The sequence below is a fragment of the Bufo bufo genome, chromosome 3, assembly GCF_905171765.1.
Source record: "Bufo bufo chromosome 3, aBufBuf1.1, whole genome shotgun sequence".
NCBI classification, from domain to species: Eukaryota; Metazoa; Chordata; class Amphibia; order Anura; family Bufonidae; genus Bufo; species Bufo bufo.
Genome location: NC_053391.1, coordinates 1,697,073 through 1,719,660, shown reverse-complemented (window position 1 = coordinate 1,719,660; position 22,588 = coordinate 1,697,073). Strand labels below are relative to the sequence as shown.

The 22,588-nt window shown below is 50.0% G+C and overlaps 1 protein-coding gene across 3 annotated transcripts in view; it reads left to right on the top strand.

The window, feature by feature from the left end:
- ICOSLG (inducible T cell costimulator ligand) overlaps positions 1-22,588 on the top strand; it is a 49,170-nt gene that overhangs the window by 3,996 nt on the left and 22,586 nt on the right. For 2 of the 3 annotated variants that reach the window (XR_005777386.1, XM_040422757.1), the window contains exons 2-5: positions 2,783-2,817; positions 9,505-9,861; positions 13,502-13,786; positions 14,376-14,513. Coding sequence is in view for 2 of the 3 variants with exons in the window: in XM_040422757.1 (XP_040278691.1) it covers positions 2,783-2,817; positions 9,505-9,861; positions 13,502-13,786; positions 14,376-14,513 (815 nt within the window). In the remaining variant the exon portion in view is untranslated. The remainder of the gene's footprint in view (positions 1-2,782; positions 2,818-9,504; positions 9,862-13,501; positions 13,787-14,375; positions 14,514-22,588) is intronic. The other variant, XM_040422758.1, reaches the window with a different exon arrangement.

Sequence of the window (22,588 nt, the reverse complement as noted above, 5' to 3'; positions counted from 1 at the left end):
GCAGCGTCCTCCCTCCTCAGCGGCAGGCGGAGTTACAGGGGGCAGAGGTAGTTGTTCCTGCCCCCCAGCAGCAGAGTGATTTTTTGGGAATTGGGAGCCCAGTCTCCATTCCCCAGCGGCAGGCGGAGTTCCAGGGGGCAGAGACAGTCGGTCCTGTCCCCCAGCGGCAGAGTGTCCAGCAGGGAATAGAGAGCCCAGTCTCCTTTCCCCAGCAGCAGGACACTGTATTGGGAGCGGAGACGGTCGGTCGCCCTCCCCAGCGGCTGGAAGTATGTATGGGAGAGGAGCTCATTACCCCCTCTCCCCAGCGGCAGCTTAACGCACCAGGGGGACAAAGTAAGCCCCACAACAGTGCAGATGGGACCGTGGTCTCTGCACTTACAGCACAGGGGGTAGAGACAGTCGGTCTCCCCCTCCAACAACCAGGCTCCAACCAGGCTTCTTCCGTGGTAGAGCTGGCACCAGGGCAGAGTACCGCTGATACCTGCCCACAAAGCAACCTCCACTCCAAGCCAGGGAGCAACACAGACACCGAGAGTACCAGCTTCCAACACAACCTTGGTGGACTCACTGGACAGAGACAGGCTACTAAAGTCAACAGGTCCAGTGTTTGGTTGTGGGTGGGCTGCCAGACTAACTCAGGTACCGACCGGCGTGAGGTCAGGTATCTGGTTAGTCTTCCCTGGGGGGGGGGAGATGTGTGGCGAAACCGACCTCGCCACTGGGTTTTGGAGAGGACTGGCTGCTGGCCTCTTGCCCCAGGATTATGGGCCATATACTAACTTTTAAACCCCTGAACCGATTCAAGTGAATTTTGGATAGGTTTGTCCCCACGTTATACTGTTTGAATTAATGTAAGTTATATGTATGGCCAATGTAAACTCACAAAGTTGTAACAATTTATAATAAGTGTAACTTGTCAGCTTGGGAGGAATATGCTGGGTGTGTTTCTATTGTGCCATTGTCCCATTGTGTGTTTAAATGGTGATGTCTGTCCTGTTGTCTGCACATGTGTATTGGCGATCTCCCTTTGTCCTCAGAGATAATTGGATTGCTCTTCAGGTTGTCTGGACAGAGAGGAGGAGACCATGATGCATTGTGGGGATATGTTGTCCTATGTCAGTCTTCATTCTGGTCCTCTGGGGGCGTGAACGATTGGTTGCTGTTGTATCATTGTATGTGTTGTAAATTACTGATTGGTTGTATTTCAAACCCCTGTGGGCAGTACTATGTTTGTGGTTTATGAATAAAAGAGGCTGTACGTGAAGTACAGTCAGACCACTGCTTGACCCTCAAAACGGAGCCTTGTCTCGTTATTGGGGGGATTCACTGTATGCTGTTAGAGGACCGATTGCCAGAAGTGTAAGCTGATTCCTGTTCGTCTGCTAGCAGCTATTCGTGAGGTTCCAGTTTGGAGTGCTACTTTGTATCCAGTTCGGGAGTGGATGTTCTGCAGTAGCTGTGCCTGTCTCTCAGAAAGGGGCACATCGCCTAAACGGATTTTAACCCCTTGTCTGCTGAAACGGGCCGTTACAATATATATATATAAAAAAAGGAAAATATCCAGCGGGAGCACCAACCAAGGTTTGGGTGCAAGGTCCAGCGCAGGGTAACGGCTATACCCAATATTGTAGAGACGAAGAAAGTAGGACTGCACTCCAGAAAAATGGTGAAATAAAGTGTTTAATCACCCATAGTATGGCAAACTTGCGACGTTTCGGCTCACAAGAGCCTTCCTCAAGCTTCTCTTTATTCTCAGTGTCTGCTCTTATTCTGTATATATATATATATACACTGCACAGTACCACTTCTCCTGTCCTGTATACTGGGTGTAATCCTCAGTATCTGCTCTTATTCTGTATATATATATATATATATATATATATATATATACACACACACACACACTGCACAGTACCACTTGTGCTGTCCTGTATACTGGGTGTAATCCTCAGTATCTGCTCTTATTCTGTATATATATATACACTGCACAGTACCACTTCTCCTCTCCTGTATACTGGGTCTCACCATTATATGAAGTCCTGCCTATTACAGTGTTAATCATCATGTTCAGTGAGGGATTGATAAGAGGCGCTCAGGGTCAGGAGGCTTTAGGAAAGTACCTGACATTTAGAGGACACAGAGCAGACATCAGATAAGGTCTCCTCTTCAGGTTCTCACACTCCACTTGTCTCTCCTCTTCAGGCTCTCACACTCTACTTGTCTCTCCTCTTCAGGTTCTCCCACTCCACTTGTCTCTCCTCTTCAGGTTCTCCCACTCCACTTGTCTCTTCTCTTCAGGTTCTCACACTCCACTCGTCTCTCCTCTTCAGGCTCTCACACTCCACTCGTCTCTCCTCTTCAGGCTCTCACACTCTACTTGTCTCTCCTCTTCAGGTTCTCCCACTCCACTTGTCTCTCCTCTTCAGGTTCTCACACTCCACTTGTATCTTCTCTTCAGGTTCTCACACTCCACTTGTCTCTTCTCTTCAGGTTCTCCCACTCCACTTGTCTCTCCTCTTCAGGTTCTCACACTCCACTTGTCTCTTCTCTTCAGGTTCTCACACTCCACTCGTCTCTCCTCTTCAGGTTCTCACACTCCACTCGTCTCTCCTCTTCAGGCTCTCACACTCTACTTGTCTCTCCTCTTCAGGTTCTCCGACTCCACTTGTCTCTCCTCTTCAGGTTCTCACACTCCACTTGTATCTTCTCTTCAGGTTCTCACACTCCACTTGTCTCTTCTCTTCAGGTTCTCACACTCCACTTGTCTCTTCTCTTATAGGCTTCCTGCGATTGTTCTCTGCTACCTGACATATGGTGAGTATATGACTGAGGGTACTTTCACACTAGCGTTATTCTTTTCCGGCACTGAGTTCCGTCCTCGGGGCTCAATACCGGAAAATAACTGATCAGTTTTATCCTAATGCATTCTGAATGGAGAGCAATCCGTTCAGGATGCATCAGTTCAGTCCCTCCTACGGTTTTTGGACGGAGATAATTCCGCAGCATGCTGTATTTTTCTCTCCGGCCAAAAATCCTGAACACCGGATTCAGCATTAATTTCCATTTTAATGTATTAGTGCCGCATTGACGGATCCGATCTTCCGGTCCGCGTATGCGCAGACCATTAAATCTGTGAAAAAAATAAATACTGATCCGTTTTTCTGGATGACACCGGCGAGATGGATCCAGTATTTCAATGCATTTGTCAGATAATTCCGGATCCGTCTGACAAATGACATCCGTTTGCGTCCCGATTGCGACAGAACTGCCTGCCAGAATCCTCTGCCGCAAGTGTGAAAGTACCCTTAGGCCTCATGCACACGACCGTATGCATTTCGTGGTCCACAAAAAAACTGATCTGGAAAGAATACGGATGATATCCGTGTGCATTCCATATTTTGCGGAACGGAACAGCTGGCCCTTCATAGAACAGTACTATCCTTATCCGTAATGCAGACAATAATAGGACATGTTCGATTTTTTTGTGGAATGGAAATACGAAAAAGGAATGCACACGGAGTAACTTTTAGTGACTAAAGCTACTGCTAAAAATCATTAATTTCTAACGATAATTTGTTTTCCCTTAGTCCTAACAGCAGCACAGGTGGGGTTAACTGCGCCCCGTGGACTGATAGGACTGGCAGAATTTTTAATGAGCCCAAAGAATAACCAATAGAAGAACTCCAGCTCCCTTAAAGGGAGGGGTTCGCCCCCCAGCCCACCGTGTCTATAACAAGAAAGTACTTAGGACGGGAAAATTTGTGTGCTGCTGTTAGGACTAAGGGAAAACAAATTATCGTTAGAAATTAACGATTCCCTTACGTCCCACCAGCAGCACAGATGGGGAGATAGCAAGAAGAATCCCCTAGGGAGGGTCCTCATGCTCGGCAGAAGTAAGAACTGTCTGCCCAAAGGCCGAAAACTCTGCTACCTTAGCATCTATTCTATAATGAGAGATGAAAGTTGATTCAGAGCTCCAGGAAGCTGCCTTACAGATCAACTCTAGGGGGAGAAGACTTCTCTCCGCGACAGAGGTAGCTACGGCCCTAGTAGAATGGGCCATTACAAACTCCGGAGGATCTAAGGATTGGGAGGTGAAAGCTTCCCTAATGGCTTTCTTGACCCAGCGACTAATAGTAGTTTTAGACGCCTTACAGCCTTTAGACTTACCGGTAAACAGGATGAAGAGGTTCTCATCTATCCTGAATTCTCTGGATCTATCCACATAGATCCGGAGGCATCTCGATATATACAGTGGATGTCGGACTGGAACATCAGAGGAGGAGGCGGAGAATAATACAGGTAGAGAGATTACCTGATTGATATTTTGAAAGGTTGGAACTTTAGGTCTAAAATAAGGTAGAAATTTTAGAAGGACCCTGTCCTGTAAGAAAATGGTGTATGGGTGTAAAGCGGAGAAAGCTTGCAGCTCCGAAATTCTTTTAGCTGAGGTTATGGCCAGAAGAAAGACCACCTTGAGTGTTAGAAATTTAAAGCTTGCCTCCTCCAAGGGTTCAAAGGGGGGAGATGCTAACCCCCTGAGAACTACTGACAAGTCCCATTGGGGAACGGGTTTCAGTATTGTAGGCTTCAATCTTTCCGCTCCCTTAAGGAAGCGTTTGATGAGCGGGTCTCGAGAATATGGCCTGTTGAGACAGGCCGAGATGGCAAAAACTTTGGACCTTCAGGGTAGATGGGGAGAGACCTCTGTCTAACCCATCCTGGAGGAATTGTAAGATCGCTGAGAGGGGCGGATCTGCAGACGCCACCTGGTTGGAGCTACACCAGGAGGTGAAGATCCTCATGATCCGAGAGTAGGCCTTCTTGGTAGACTCTGCTCTGGAATGCGATAAAGTCCTCAAGACCGACTCAGAGAGCCCATCCATTCTGGGAAGGGACTGATCAACCTCCAGACTGTCAGGTTGAATCTGGGCAGAGATGAGTGTCCCACGACACCAGGGTCTGCTCCGGGGGGAGTCTCCAATATTGTCCCCGACTCATCTGAATGAGCTGGGTAAACCAGGATCTCCTGGGCAAGAATGGTATGATGGCTATTACCGAGGCCTGATCCTGACGGATTTTCATCAATACCCTCAGAATCATGGAAAAAGGAGGGAAGATGTAAGCCAGCCTGAACCTCCACGGTATTGTCAGAGCATCTATCGCCAGGGGGTTGTCCTCCCTGTATAGGAAACAGAACCTCTGTACCTTGGCGTTGAACCTGGTTGCCATGAGATCCACCTCTGGCATACCCCATCTGAGGACTAGCTGCTTGAAGATCTCCGGATGCAGTGACCACTCCATGGTCGGTAGGCCGCGACTTAGGCGGTACGCAATGATGTTGAGGGAGCCTCGGATATGAGTAGCAGATAGATGGGATAGGTTCAGCTCTGCCCACCGCAGAATTACCCCAACTTCTGAAAGAAGGGGTAAAGATCTTGTGCCTCCTTGCTTGTTTATGTAAAGCACGGCAGTCATGTTGTCTGACTGGACTTTCACTGCTTTGCCCCGAATCTGAGGGGCGAAGTGAAGGAGGGCTAGCCGGATAGCACGCATCTCGCGGAGATTTGAGGAAAGATGCCGCTCCTGAGGAGACCAAGATCCCCAAACTGGGGATCCGTCTAAGTGGGCGCCCCAGCCTACAAGGGACGCGTCCGTAGTCAATATGAGCCAAACTGGTTGGGTCATAGACTTCCCTGCTGGTAGATGGAACCACTATCTGAGGGAATTCCGGGTTTGGTTGGATAGGGAGCACAGGGAATCTAGCCCCGCAGGGCTGCCGTTCCATTTGTTTAAGACCTGCGACTGAAGAGGTCGGAGGTGCCATAAAGCCCAAGGGACTGCATCCGCAGCCGCTGACATGAGCCCCAACATCTTCATGAGGATCCGCATGGAGACTCGTCGTGGTACGTAAAGGAACCTTCCCAGGTCCTGAATCCGCGATCTTCTTTCTGGCGTCAACTGGAGGGACATCTCCAGAGAGTCGACTACGAATCCTAGATAATGGATAGAAGTTGAAGGGCTCACGTTCGACTTCTGCCAGTTGATGATCCAGCCTAGGCGGAGCAGAAAGGAAATTGCGACATGAAGATGATGGGAAAGTAAGGGGACCGAAGAGGCTAAAAGAAGCCAATCATCCAGGTAAGGAACAATGGTCAGACCCTGGAGTCTCAGAGCTGCTACCACCGATACTACCACTTTGGTATAGATAAGGGGGGCAGATGAGATTCCGAAGGGGAGGGCGGCAAATTGAAAATGCCTGCGCACTCCTGAAATCTGGACCGCGATTCTGAGAAATTTTCGGGAGGAAGGATGGATCGGGATGTGGAGGTAAGCATCCTTGAGGTCCAGAGTAGCCATCACGTCCCAAGGGCTGAGGAGGTGGCTGACTGACCTTATGGTTTCCATGCGGAACCTGGTTCTCCTTACGAAACGATTGAGGAATCTCAAATCTATGATCATCCGGAGATCTCCTGTCTTTTTGGGTACCAGGAATACTGGAGAATAAATCCCTAGACCCCTCTCCTCTGCCAGTACCTCCTCCAGGGCTTCCTTGGAAATGTAGTCCTGGATATAGGACTCTAGGATCCTTTGTCTGGCTGGCAAAAAACTGCGCGTGGCAATGAATCTTTCTGGGGGGAGAGAAACAAGGTCTATTAGATAGCCCGTAGCTACTATGCTTTGGACCCAGGGATCTGAGATTTCCTGGGCCCATACGTGTTTGAAAAAAGAAAGACGCCCCCCTACAGGGAGGTGATGGAGGGGTACGGGAAAATCTAGAGGCGTAACGACAGGGGTAGCAGGGTTTATCCAAGAGCCTCTGAGAGGCCCATAATCATGAGGGTTTTGCCTCCCTGGTGGGTTTACGGGAGCGTCTAGAGAACTTTCTAGACGGCCCCCCCCAGTCTCTACGTCTAGCCTGCTGCCTGGATCGGCCCCCGCGAGCTTGTCCACCCCTGCCCCGAATGGGCTGTTGGGGGAGACTTTTTCCCTTTTTATCCGAGAGACCCTCCATGATGGTGTCTAATTCTGAACCGAATAAACGGTTCGGTTCGAAGGGAAGCCCACAGAGGTTATACTTGGATGCGTTGTCCGCATTCCAGGGCTTTAGCCACAGAGGTCTCCTAGCAGCAGACACTAGAGCCATTGTTTTGGCTGCCAATTTCAGCTGTAGCTGGGATATGTCCCACAGGAAATCCATGGCCAGATTGACGGATTTGAAGGCAGTGAGGATGTCGTCTCGGGAGACACTCTGGTCGACATCCGTCTGGATCTAGTTCAGCCTAGATCTAAGGAAAGAAGAGACCTCTGTGGCTGCAATGGATGTTGAGGCTGAGGCTGCGGCCGCCGAGTAGCCCCTTTTTAGGGTGCATTTTGCCCTCCTATCTAGAGGGTCCTGCAGACTAGACCCATCGTCTGCAGGAACCAGAGTGCGCCTGGACAATTTGGCTATCGCCATGTCCACCTTAGGGATGGAACCCCATGATTCCACTAAGGGTTTAGCCATCGGAAACATTAACTTAAATTTCTGGGTAAGGACTGGACCTTTTTCCGGCTTTTTCCATTCTGTGCGCATCACAGAAAGAAGGGTCTCATCTGCCTTAAAGATTCGCTGAGTCCGGCAGGCGGGATCGGAAGACTCCCCTATGTCAACATCATGGTTCCCCGACCTGATGGACTTTAGTAGCTTCTGTGTCTTTTCGGGTGGAAAGAAACATGAAGTTGATTCCTCCTCATCCGAGGAAGATGACCCCACAGAAAGGGGCATAGGTCTGTTAGTGGGGGCGACAACCTCCATCGGAGTCTGAGAGGGAACCGGTAACCTCTCATTTAGAAGGCGTACGACCCCCCTTAATGGAGTCGTCCACGTACGTCTTAGCCCACTGGTACATGTCCTGCATAGTAGGTTCTGTGGCAGTGCCAGAACGGCAACTGTCGCACCTGGAATAGGGGCAACTATTGTCTAGAGGCGTGTTGCTGGTCTGACTCTCTAGGAGAAGCCATAGCTGAAACGAAAGAAGAAAATTAAAACATCCCTAAAAAACTAAGGGAGAATAACATTAATTAGCGGCACGAACCAGAGGAGAAAAGTCAAGCACTATGAAATGATAGAAGCTGAATGGGATTCAGATGATAGAAAAATAACTCTCACTGAACGCAGGAGACTCTGGAGCTTGTTAAAGCAGCACAGCCAGAGACAGACTGAAGCTGTCAGGGAGCTTAAAGAGGACCTTTCACCAGAAGAAGGTATCTAAACTGACTATACAGACATGTAGAGCGGCACCCAGGGATCTCCCTGCACTTACTGTTATCCCCGGGCGCCGCTCCGTTCTCCGGTTATAGCCTCCAGTATCTTCATAGTTAGGCTCCACCCTGGGGAACCTCCAGGCTTCTCATTCTCCCATGCTGTAGCGCTGGCCAATCGCAGCGCTCAGCTCATAGCCTGGCTATGAGCTGAGCGCTGCGATTGGCCAGCGCTACAGCATAGGAGAATGAGACGCCGGCAGGTTCCCCTGGGTGGAGCCTAACTACGAACATACCGGAGGCTATAACCAGAGAACGGAGCGGCGCCCGGGGATAACAGTAAGTGCAGGGAGATCCCTGGGCGCCGCTCTACACGTCTGTATAGTCAGTTTAGATACTTTCTTCTGGTGAAAGGTCCTCTTTAAGAAGGGAACAGCTCCGCCCAGGGGAGGGGCCCAGCCACCAGCTCTCCCCCAGGAGTCAGAGTAACAGCTGTAGGTCTTTAAACATTAGTGTGGTAAAGATATACATCTTAACTGCCTTTACATCGCCCACCCCTCCTGTGGGAACGAACCCCCGGCTGGCAAGAATTAGTTTGCTTTAAGAAAAGAAAAAACGACATCAACCGAAAGACCGGAAGTGATGCCGCCGCCGGCTGTGCGTCACTTCCGGTCATGGCGGCGCCCATACCACGCCGGATCGGAACGAGCCGATGCATCCAGGAGGGGAACCTTAGTGTACCAGAGGAACACATCACCCCCAGGTATCGCTAAACATAGCAGCAGAATGGGGGAAATGAAAAAAATAAGCGCATAGAATAAGCGCTAGATGTAAGGAAAAAAGAGACCAAACAAACATTAGGGTAATGGCCTCCAAATCCCAGAGAGGGAGAGCTTCGCCAGTCCACCTGTCCAAAGGACAGAAAAAAACACGGTGGGCGGGGGCGAACCCCTCCCTTTAAGGGAGCTGGAGTTCTTCTATTGGTTATTCTTTGGGCTCATTAAAAATTCCGCCGGTCCTACCAGTCCACGGGGGGCAGCTAACCCCATCTGTGCTGCTGGTAGGACGTAAGGGAATAGTTATACCAGCTGTACATATATAATTATATCCAGGAGATGCCCAGGTTATACAAGCTGTACATATATAATTATATACAGGAGATACCCAGGTTATACCAGCTGTACATATATAATTATATACAGGAGATACCTAGGTTATACCAGCATGGTCCATATCACTGTATACTGTCTCTTGCAGTTCTCCGGTTCGGCTCAGCCCTGGTGGGTAAGTTGCACGGTTCTGTCGAGTTGCCGTGTGTGCACCATAACCTGCCGGGCCCTATAGAAGAGATCACGGTGTACTGGCAGCTGAGGAAGCTTCCAAAAGATCTAGTGGTCGCTGCAGTCATGAATGGGGTGGTGGACACAACGTATGTGGACTACTTGTTTCGGGGCCGTGCTCACCTTAATCCTGACGGGTTACAGGCTGGAAATTTTAACCTCAACCTGACGAACCTGTTATTAAATGACAGCGGTACCTACACCTGCATCATACTGTGGAGTCCGTCCTATATCAGCATCATCAATAACACCACAGTGGAGCTGGAGGTGACAGGTGAGTCTGTAAACCACTAGTGTCCCCCATAACTTACCCCTCATAAGCAGGACTCACATTTATCTTCACCCTCACTCCCACCTAATGACAGGTATCACCCCTACCTTCACCATCATCTCCACCTAACAAGCAGGTATCACCCCTACCTTCACCATCATCTCCACCTAACAAGCAGGTATCACCCGTACCTTCACCATCATCTCCACCTACTGTAACAAGCAGGTATCACCCCTACCTTCACCATCATCTCCACCTAGCAAGCAGTTATCACCCCTACCTTCACCCTCATCTCCACCTAACAAGCAGGTATCACCAGTACCTTCACCATCATCTCCACCTAACAAGCAGGTATCACCCCTACCTTCACCATCATCTCCACCTAACAAGCAGTTATCACCCCTACCTTCACCCTCATCTCCACCTAACAAGCAGGTATCACCCCTACCTTCACCATCATCTCCACCTAACAAGCAGGTATCACCCCTACCTTCACCCTCATCTCCACCTAACAAGCAGGTATCACCCCTACCTTCACCATCATCTCCACCTAACAAGCAGTTATCACCCCTACCTTCACCCTCATCTCCACCTAACAAGCAGGTATCACCAGTACCTTTACCATCATCTCCACCTAACAAGCAGGTATCACCCCTACCTTCACCCTCATCTCTACCTAACAAGCAGGTATCACCCCTACCTTCACCCTCATCTCCACCTAACAAGCAGGTATCACCCCTACCTTCACCCTCATCTCCACCTAACAAGCAGGTATCACTCCTACCTTCACCCTCATCTCCACCTAACAAGCAGGTATCACTCCTACCTTCACCCTCATCTCCACTTAACAAGCAGGTATCACCTCTAACTTCACCCTTATCTCCACCTAAGGCCTCCGTTTACGTTCCGTATTTTGCATTCCGTATACGGAACCATTCATTTCAATGGATCCGCAAAAAACGGAAGGTACTCCATATGCCTTCCATTTCCACATTTCCGTTCAAACATAGAACGTCCTATTATTGCCTTCAAATAACGATCTGTGCCTCCATTCAAGTCAATGGTTCCACAAAAAAAACGTAATGCATCCGTATGTCTTCCGTATCCGTTCCGTTTTTGCTGAACCATCTATTGAAAATTTTATGCTCAGCCCAATTTTATAATGCACTTATTGTTTAAACATTATTGTATGCTTCCATTTCCGATCTGCAAAAAACTGATCAAAAACGGAAACCAAACGGCAAAATGGAACGGAAGCGGAAGCACTACTGAAACAAAAAACGGATCTGTGAAAAATGGACTGCAAAATACTGAAAAAGCCATACGGTCGTGTACAGGAGGCCTAACAAGCAGGTATCACCTCTAACTTCACCCCCACCTCAAGAGCAGACCTATCTGCCTTCAACTCCACCTCATGAGCAGGCCTCACCTCTACCCTCATCCCCACCTCATGAGCAGACCTCACCTCTACCCTCATGAGCAGGCCTCACCTCTACCCTCATCCCCACCTCATGAGCAGGCCTCACCTCTACCCTCACCCCCACTTCATGAGCCGGCCTCACCTCTACCCTCACCCCCACTTCATGAGCCGGCCTCACCTCTACCCTCACACCCACTTCATGAGCCGGCCTCACCTCTACCCTCACACCCACCTTGTGAGCCGCCCTCAGCTTTACCCTCACCCCCACCTCATGAGCAGACCTCACATTTACCCTCACCCTCTCCTTATGAGAAGGCCTCACCTCTACCTACACCCCCATATCATGAGCAGACCTAACATTTACCCTCACACCCACCCCCACCTCATGAGCAGACCTCACCTCTACTCTCATCCCCACCTCATGAGCAGGCCTCACGTCTACCCTCATCCCCACCTCATGAGCAGGCCTCACGTCTACCCTCATCCCCACCTCATGAGCAGGCCTCACGTCTACCCTCATCCCCACTTCATGAGCAGGCCTCACCTCTACCCTCATCCCCACTTCATGAGCAGGCCTCACCTCTACCCTCATCCCCACCTCATGAACCGGCCTCACCTCTACCCTCATCCCCACCTCATGAACCGGCCTCACCTCTACCCTCATCCCCACCTCATAAGCCGGCCTCACCTCTACCCTCATCCCCACCTCATGAGCAGGCATCACCTCTACCCTCACCCGCACTTCATGAGCCGGCCTCACCTCTACCCTCACACCCACCTTGTGAGCCGCCCTCAGCTTTACCCTCACCCCCACTTCATGAGCAGGCCTCACCTCTACCCTCACACCCACCTTGTGAGCCGCCCTCAGACCTCACATTTACCCTCACCCTCTCCTTATGACCAGGCCTCACCTCTACCTACACCCCCATCTCATGAGCGGACCTAACATTTACCCTCACACCCACCCCCACCTCATGAGCAGACCTCACATTTACCCTCACCCCATCTCATGAGCAGACCTCACATTTACCCTCACCTCTACCTTCACCCTCACTTCATAAGCAGGCCTCACCTCTACCTTCACCTCCACGTCATTAGCAGGCCTAACCTCTACTTTAACCCGCACGTCATGAGCAGGCCTAACCTCTACCTTCACGCCCATGTCATGAGCAGGCCTAACCTCTACCTTCACCCCCATCTCATGAGCAGACCTCATCTCTAACCTTACCCACACCTCATGAATTGGCCTCACCCCCACCTCATGAGCAGGCCTGACCTCTACCTTCACCCCCACCTCATGAGCAGGCCTCAACCTCTACCTTCACCCCCACCTCATGAGCAGGCCTCAACCTCTACCTTCACCCCCACCTCATGAGCAGGCCTCACCTCTACCCTCACCCCCACCTTGTGAGCAGGCCCCCCCTCTACCTACACACCCACCTCATTAGCAGACCTCACATTTACCCTCACCCCCATCTCATAATCAGACCTCACATTTACCCTCATCCCCACCTCATGAGCAGGCCTCACCTCTACCTTCACCCTCACGTCATGAGCAGGCCTCACCTCTACCTTCACCCTCACGTCATGAGCAGGCCTCACCTCTACCTTCACCCTCACGTCATGAGCAGGCCTCATCTCTACCTTCACCCCCACGTCATGACCAGCCCTAACCTCTACCTTCACCCTCACGTCATGAGCAGGCCTAACCTTTACCTTCACCACCAGCTCATAAGCATACCTCACCTCTAACCTTACCCCCACCTCATGAGCAGGCCTCACCTCTACCTACACCCCCATCTCATGAGCAGGCCTCACCTCTACATTATGAGCAGGCCTCACCTCTACCTTCACCCCCACGTCATGAGCAGGCCTCACCTCTACCCTCACCTTGTGAGCAGGCCTCACCTCTACCCTCACCCCCACGTCATGAGCAGCCCTCACCTCTACCTTCACTCCCACATCATGAGCAGGCCTCACCTCTACCTACACCCCCATCTCATGAGCAGGCCTCACCTCTACCCTCACATTATGAGCGGGCCTCACCTCTACCTTCACCCCCACGTCATGAGCAGGCCTCACCTCTACCCTCACCTTGTGAGCAGGCCTCACCTCTACGTCGTGAGCAGCCCTCACCTCTACCTTCACCCCCACGTCATGAGCAGCCCTCACCTCTACCTTCTCCCCATGAGCAGGCCTCACCTCTACTATGTGTATCTGCAGCTGAATTCAGTACTCCTGTGGTGGACATCCCTTCGCCAGGGAATCTTCTGTATGGCCAGGAGCTGACATTGACCTGCACATCACAGGGAGGACTTGAGCAGCCAAGAATAATGTGGATAAACATTAGTGATGGCAGCGAGCTCCAGGACGGTCATGTCCAGCAAGTTGTTCACCAAGATGAAGATGTCATCAATGTGACCAGCACAATCACGCTCAACGTCACGTCCAACATCTATATCCTGTGTGTCATACTCACCAAGAATGGGAATCTGACATCTCAGCACTGTGAGTCCATAGGGACATGTCTTATCAGGGGTGTATGTAACATAGAGCCAGGCCAAGCAACTACTATCGGGCCACTGGGGAGACGGGCCCAACTCAGCATGGCCTTGTCCTTTGTGGTTGTATGGAGTAATGGGAGGGGTTATTTGGTGTACTGGAAGGGGCCATAGCGAGTAGCTATCTGGAGTTTTACAGAGGAGTAGGAGGGGTTACACGACAAAGGTTGATGAAGTCGCCGCCCATACATAGGGACACTTGTAGTTACCCCGCCTCCTATAGGACACAATAGAAGGGGCAGATAGTTCTGATAACTATGAGTGGATATGTCGGGCAGCTCACAATCACGGCGTCTGCTGTGCGTGTATATATAAACCCTGTGGTCGTGCACATTTCTGGGGAACATCCCATAATACCACGTCTCCATCCAGTAAATGTTGGCAGCGTCCAGATTGATAGTGACCATCATCCAGCAGCATTGCCTGCCTCCCGTCTGCTCCTCCTGATGTCATAATCCATGGTAAAGGTGTTAGATCCGCGGGGGACGTCCTGAGAGGAGGGCGGTCCTATAACTCAGATCTGCCTCTCTCCTCAGATAAGATGGAACTTCCACAGAAGGAGACTTCCCATGTCCTCACTGTCACCGTCATCACTGGAGGGTTAGTGGGCGTGCTCCTCACTGCTATACTGGTCGTCACACTGCGGCATACACGACACACCCCGTCATATGAAGGTGAGATACTGACTAATCAAAAATCAGCAGTGAAACAGGCCCAGATACCAGAGGATGTCCAAGGTGCTCCCACCTCTGCCCGGAGGGGTCTCATAGGTCCTGACACCTGGAAGGACCCTCTATATACACATATCGAGACACAGGATTTACTAGGACGGTCCGTTATATTGTATGTGTCGTAGTACATGGGAGTCTCTGTATTACACCTGTGATATTACAGGAGGGGGGGGGTCTCTGTATTACACCTGTGATATTACAGGAGGGGGGGGGGAGTCTCTGTATTACACCTGTGATATTACAGGAGGGGGAGTCTCTGTATGACACCTCTGATATTACAGGAGGGGGGGGGGTCTCTGTATTACACCTGTGATATTACAGGGGGGGGGGGGGGGAGTCTCTGTATTACACCTGTGATATTACAGGAGGGGGGAATCTCTGTATTACACCTGTGATATTACAGGAGGGGGGGAGTCTCTGTATTACACCTGTGATATTACAGGAGGGGGGGGGGGTCTCTGTATTACACCTGTGATATTACAGGAGGGGGGGGGTCTCTGTATTACACCTGTGATATTACAGGAGGTGGAGTCTCTGTATTACACCTCTGATATTACAGGAGGGGGGGGGGGTCTCTGTATTACACCTGTGATATTACAGGAGGGTGGAGTCTCTGTATTACACCTGTGATATTACAGGAGGGGGGAATCTCTGTATTACACCTGTGATATTACAGGGGGGGGGGGGGGAGTCTCTGTATTACACCTGTGATATTACAGGAGGGGGGGTCTCTGTATTACACCTGTGATATTACAGGAGGGGGGGGAGTCTCTGTATTACACCTGTGATATTACAGGAGGGGGAGTCTCTGTATGACACCTGTGATATTACAGGAGGGGGGGAGTCTCTGTATTACACCTGTGATATTACAGGAGGGGGGGGGGTCTCTGTATTACACCTGTGATATTACAGGAGGGTGGAGTCTCTGTATTACACCTGTGATATTACAGGAGGGGGGAGTCTCTGTATTACACCTGTGATATTACAGGGGGGGGGGGAGTCTCTGTATTACACCTGTGATATTACAGGAGGGGGGGGGGGGGAGTCTCTGTATTACACCTGTGATATTACAGGAGGGGGGGGAGTCTCTGTATTACACCTGTGATATTACAGGAGGGGGAGTCTCTGTATTACACCTATGATATTACAGGAGGGGGAGTCTCTGTATTACACCTGTGATATTACAGGAGGGGGGGGAGTCTCTGTATTACACCTGTGATATTACAGGGGGGGAGGAGTCTCTGTATTACACCTGTGATATTACAGGAGGGGGGGGGAGTCTCTGTATTACACCTGTGATATTACAGGAGGGGGAGTCTCTGTATTACACCTGTGATATTACAGGAGGGGGAGTCTCTGTATTACACCTGTGATATTACAGGAGGGGGGGGGAGTCTCTGTATTACACCTGTGATATTACAGGAGGGGGGGGAGTCTCTGTATGACACCTGTGATATTACAGGAGGGGGAGTCTCTGTATTACACCTATGATATTACAGGAGGGGGGAGTCTCTGTATTACACCTGTGATATTACAGGAGGGGGGGAGTCTCTGTATTACACCTGTGATATTACAGGAGGGGGGGGGGGTCTCTGCATTACACCTGTGATATTACTGGAGGGGGGGAGTCTCTGTATTACACCTGTGATATTACAGGAGGGGGGAGTCTCTGTATTACACCTGTGATATTACAGGAGGGGGGAGTCTCTGTATTACACCTGTGATATTACAGGAGGGGGGGAGTCTCTGTATTACACCTGTGATATTACAGGAGGGGGGGGAGTCTCTGCATTACACCTGTGATATTACAGGAGGGGGGGGAGTCTCTGCATTACACCTGTGATATTACAGGAAGGGGGAGTCTCTGTATTACACCTGTGATATTACTAGAGGGGGGGGGGGGAGTCTCTGTATTACACCTGTGATATTACAGGGGGGGGAGTCTCTGTATTACACCTGTGATATTACAGGAGGGGGAGTCTCTGTATTACACCTGTGATATTACAGGAGGGGGAGTCTCTGTATTACACCTGTGATATTACAGGAGGGGGTAGTCTCTGTATTACACCTGTGATATTACTAGAGGGGGGGGGGAGTCTCTGTATTACACCTGTGATATTACAGGAGGGGGGAGTCTCTGTATTACACCTGTGATATTACAGGAGGGGGGAGTCTCTATATTACACCTGTGATATTACTAGAAGGGGGGGGGGAGTCTCTGTATTACACCTGTAATATTACAGGAGGGGGGAGTCTCTGTATTACACCTGTAATATTACAGGAGGGGGGAGTCTCTGTATTACACCTGTGATATTACAGGAGGGGGGAGTCTCTGTATTACACCTGTGATATTACAGGAGGGGGGAGTCTCTGTATTACACCTGTGATATTACAGGAGGGGGGAGTCTCTGTATTACACCTGTGATATTACAGGAGGGGGGAGTCTCTGTATTACACCTGTGATATTACAGGAGGGGGAGTCTCTGCATTACACCTGTGATATTACAGGAGGGGGAGTCTCTGTATTACACCTGTGATATTACAGGAGGGGGTAGTCTCTGTATTACACCTGTGATATTACTAGAGGGGGGGGGGAGTCTCTGTATTACACCTGTGATATTACTAGAGGGGGGGGGGGGTCTCTGTATTACACCTGTGATATTACTAGAGGGGGGGGGGGGGGGGGAGTCTCTGCATTACACCTGTGATATTACAGGAGGGGGGAGGTCTCTGTATTACACCTGTGATATTACAGGAGGGGGGGGGGTCTCTGTATTACACCTGTGATATTACTAGAGGGGGGGGGGGGGAGTCTCTGTATTACACCTGTGATATTACAGGAGGGGGAGTCTCTGTATTACACCTGTGATATTACAGGAGGGGGGAGTCTCTGTATTACACCTGTGATATTACAGGAGGGGGGAGTCTCTGTATTACACCTGTGATATTACAGGAGGGGGGGGGGAGTCTCTGTATTACACCTGTGATATTACAGGAGGGGGAGTCTCTGTATTACACCTGTGATATTACAGGAGGGGGGGGAGTCTCTGTATTACACCTGTGATATTACAGGAGGGGGGGGGGAGTCTCTGTATTACACCTGTGATATTACAGGAGGGGGGGGGAGTCTCTGTATTACACCTGTGATATTACAGGAGGGGGGAGTCTCTGTATTACACCTGTGATATTACAGGAGGGGGAGTCTCTGTATTACACCTGTGATATTACAGGAGGGGGAGTCTCTGTATTACACCTGTGATATTACAGGAGGGGGGGGGAGTCTCTGTATTACACCTGTGATATTACAGGAGGGGGGGGGGGGGAGTCTCTGTATTACACCTGTGATATTACAGGAGGGGGGAGTCTCTGTATTACACCTGTGATATTACAGGAGGGGGAGTCTCTGTATTACACCTGTGATATTACAGGAGGGGGGGGGAGTCTCTGTATTACACCTGTGATATTACAGGAGGGGGAGTCTCTGTATTACACCTGTGATATTACAGGAGGGGGAGTCTCTGTATTACACCTGTGATATTACAGGAGGGGGGAAGTCTCTGTATTACACCTGTGATATTACAGGGGGGGGTCTCTGTATTACACCTGTGATATTACAGGAGGGGGGGGGGGGGAGTCTCTGTATTACACCTGTGATATTACAGGAGGGGGGGAGTCTCTGTATTACACCTGTGATATTACAGGAGGGGGGGGAGTCTCTGTATTACACCTGTGATATTACAGGGGGGGAGGAGTCTCTGTATTACACCTGTGATATTACAGGAGGGGGGGGGAGTCTCTGTATTACACCTGTGATATTACAGGAGGGGGGGTCTCTGTATTACACCTGTGATATTACAGGAGGGGGGAGTCTCTGTATTACACCTGTGATATTACAGGAGGGGGGGGAGTCTCTGTATTACACCTGTGATATTACAGGAGGGGGGGGGGGGAGTCTCTGTATTACACCTGTGATATTACAGGAGGGGGGAGTCTCTGTATTACACCTGTGATATTACAGGGGGGGGGGTCTCTGTATTACACCTGTGATATTACAGGAGGGGGGGTCTCTGTATTACACCTGTGATATTACAGGAGGGGGGGGCTCTGTATTACACCTGTGATATTACAGGAGGGGGGAGTCTCTGTATTACACCTGTGATATTACAGGAGGGGGGGGGGAGTCTCTGTATGACACCTGTGATATTACAGGAGGGGGGGGTCTCTGTATTACACCTGTGATATTACAGGAGGGGGGGTCTCTGTATTACACCTGTGATATTACAGGAGGGGGGGTCTCTGTATTACACCTGTGATATTACAGGAGGGGGGGGAGTCTCTGTATTACACCTGTGATATTACAGGAGGGGGGGGGAGTCTCTGTATTACACCTGTGATATTACAGGAGGGGGGAGTCTCTGTATTACACCTGTGATATTACAGGAGGGGGAGTCTCTGTATTACACCTGTGATATTACAGGAGGGGGGGGGAGTCTCTGTATTACACCTGTGATATTACAGGAGGGGGAGTCTCTGTATTACACCTGTGATATTACAGGAGGGGGAGTCTCTGTATTACACCTGTGATATTACAGGAGGGGGGAAGTCTCTGTATTACACCTGTGATATTACAGGAGGGGGGGTCTCTGTATTACACCTGTGATATTACAGGAGGGGGGGGGGGGAGTCTCTGTATTACACCTGTGATATTACAGGAGGGGGGGAGTCTCTGTATTACACCTGTGATATTACAGGAGGGGTGGGAGTCTCTGTATTACACCTGTGATATTACAGGGGGGGAGGAGTCTCTGTATTACACCTGTGATATTACAGGAGGGGGGGGGGAGTCTCTGTATTACACCTGTGATATTACAGGAGGGGGGGTCTCTGTATTACACCTGTGATATTACAGGAGGGGGGAGTCTCTGTATTACACCTGTGATATTACAGGAGGGGGGGGAGTCTCTGTATTACACCTGTGATATTACAGGAGGGGGGGGGGAGTCTCTGTATTACACCTGTGATATTACAGGAGGGGGGAGTCTCTGTATTACACCTGTGATATTACAGGAGGGGGGGTCTCTGTATTACACCTGTGATATTACAGGAGGGGGGGTCTCTGTATTACACCTGTGATATTACAGGAGGGGGGGTCTCTGTATTACACCTGTGATATTACAGGAGGGGGGAGTCTCTGTATTACACCTGTGATATTACAGGAGGGGGGGGGGGGGAGTCTCTGTATGACACCTGTGATATTACAGGAGGGGGGAGTCTCTGTATTACACCTGTGATATTACAGGAGGGGGGGTCTCTGTATTACACCTGTGATATTACAGGAGGGGGGGTCTCTGTATTACACCTGTGATATTACAGGAGGGGGGGGAGTCTCTGTATTACACCTGTGATATTACAGGAGGGGGAGTCTCTGTATGACACCTGTGATATTACAGGAGGGGGGGGGGGAGTCTCTGTATTACACCTGTGATATTACAGGAGGGGGGGGGGTCTCTGTATTACACCTGTGATATTACAGGAGGGTGGAGTCTCTGTATTACACCTGTGATATTACAGGAGGGGGGAGTCTCTGTATTACACCTGTGATATTACAGGGGGGGGGGAGTCTCTGTATTACACCTGTGATATTACAGGAGGGGGGGGGGGAGTCTCTGTATTACACCTGTGATATTACAGGAGGGGGGGGGAGTCTCTGTATTACACCTGTGATATTACAGGAGGGGGAGTCTCTGTATTACACCTATGATATTACAGGAGGGGGAGTCTCTGTATTACACCTGTGATATTACAGGAGGGGGGGGAGTCTCTGTATTACACCTGTGATATTACAGGGGGGGAGGAGTCTCTGTATTACACCTGTGATATTACAGGAGGGGGGGGAGGGGAGTCTCTGTATTACACCTGTGATATTACAGGAGGGGGAGTCTCTGTATTACACCTGTGATATTACAGGAGGGGGATTCTCTGTATTACACCTGTGATATTACAGGAGGGGGGGGGAGTCTCTGTATTACACCTGTGATATTACAGGAGGGGGGGGAGTCTCTGTATTACACCTGTGATATTACAGGAGGGGGAGTCTCTGTATTACACCTATGATATTACAGGAGGGGGGAGTCTCTGTATTACACCTGTGATATTACAGGAGGGGGGGAGTCTCTGTATTACACCTGTGATATTACAGGAGGGGGGGGGAGTCTCTGCATTACACCTGTGATATTACTGGAGGGGGGGAGTCTCTGTATTACACCTGTGATATTACTGGAGGGGGGGAGTCTCTGTATTACACCTGTGATATTACAGGAGGGGGGAGTCTCTGTATTACACCTGTGATATTACAGGAGGGGGGAGTCTCTGTATTACACCTGTGATATTACAGGAGGGGGGGAGTCTCTGTATTACACCTGTGATATTACAGGAGAGGGGGGAGTCTCTGCATTACACCTGTGATATTACAGGAGGGGGGGGAGTCTCTGCATTACACCTGTGATATTACAGGAAGGGGGAGTCTCTGTATTACACCTGTGATATTACTAGAGGGGGGGGGGGAGTCTCTGTATTACACCTGTGATATTACAGGGGGGGGAGTCTCTGTATTACACCTGTGATATTACAGGAGGGGGAGTCTCTGTATTACACCTGTGATATTACAGGAGGGGGAGTCTCTGTATTACACCTGTGATATTACAGGAGGGGGTAGTCTCTGTATTACACCTGTGATATTACTAGAGGGGGGGGGGAGTCTCTGTATTACACCTGTGATATTACAGGAGGGGGGAGTCTCTGTATTACACCTGTGATATTACAGGAGGGGGGAGTCTCTATATTACACCTGTGATATTACTAGAAGGGGGGGGGGAGTCTCTGTATTACACCTGTAATATTACAGGAGGGGGGAGTCTCTGTATTACACCTGTAATATTACAGGAGGGGGGAGTCTCTGTATTACACCTGTGATATTACAGGAGGGGGGAGTCTCTGTATTACACCTGTGATATTACAGGAGGGGGGAGTCTCTGTATTACACCTGTGATATTACAGGAGGGGGGAGTCTCTGTATTACACCTGTGATATTACAGGAGGGGGGGGGGGGAGTGTCTGTATTACACCTGTGATATTACAGGAGGGGGAGTCTCTGCATTACACCTGTGATATTACAGGAGGGGGAGTCTCTGTATTACACCTGTGATATTACAGGAGGGGGGGGGGAGTCTCTGTATTACACCTGTGATATTACAGGAGGGGGGAGTCTCTGTATTACACCTGTGATATTACAGGAGGGGGGAGTCTCTATATTACACCTGTGATATTACTAGAAGGGGGGGGGGAGTCTCTGTATTACACCTGTAATATTACAGGGGGGGGAGTCTCTGTATTACACCTGTGATATTACAGGAGGGGGAGTCTCTGTATTACACCTGTGATATTACAGGAGGGGGAGTCTCTGTATTACACCTGTGATATTACAGGAGGGGGTAGTCTCTGTATTACACCTGTGATATTACTAGAGGGGGGGGGGAGTCTCTGTATTACACCTGTGATATTACAGGAGGGGGGAGTCTCTGTATTACACCTGTGATATTACAGGAGGGGGGAGTCTCTATATTACACCTGTGATATTACTAGAAGGGGGGGGGAGTCTCTGTATTACACCTGTAATATTACAGGAGGGGGGAGTCTCTGTATTACACCTGTAATATTACAGGAGGGGGGAGTCTCTGTATTACACCTGTGATATTACAGGAGGGGGGAGTCTCTGTATTACACCTGTGATATTACAGGAGGGGGGAGTCTCTGTATTACACCTGTGATATTACAGGAGGGGGGAGTCTCTGTATTACACCTGTGATATTACAGGAGGGGGGGGGGGGGGAGTGTCTGTATTACACCTGTGATATTACAGGAGGGGGAGTCTCTGCATTACACCTGTGATATTACAGGAGGGGGAGTCTCTGTATTACACCTGTGATATTACAGGAGGGGGTAGTCTCTGTATTACACCT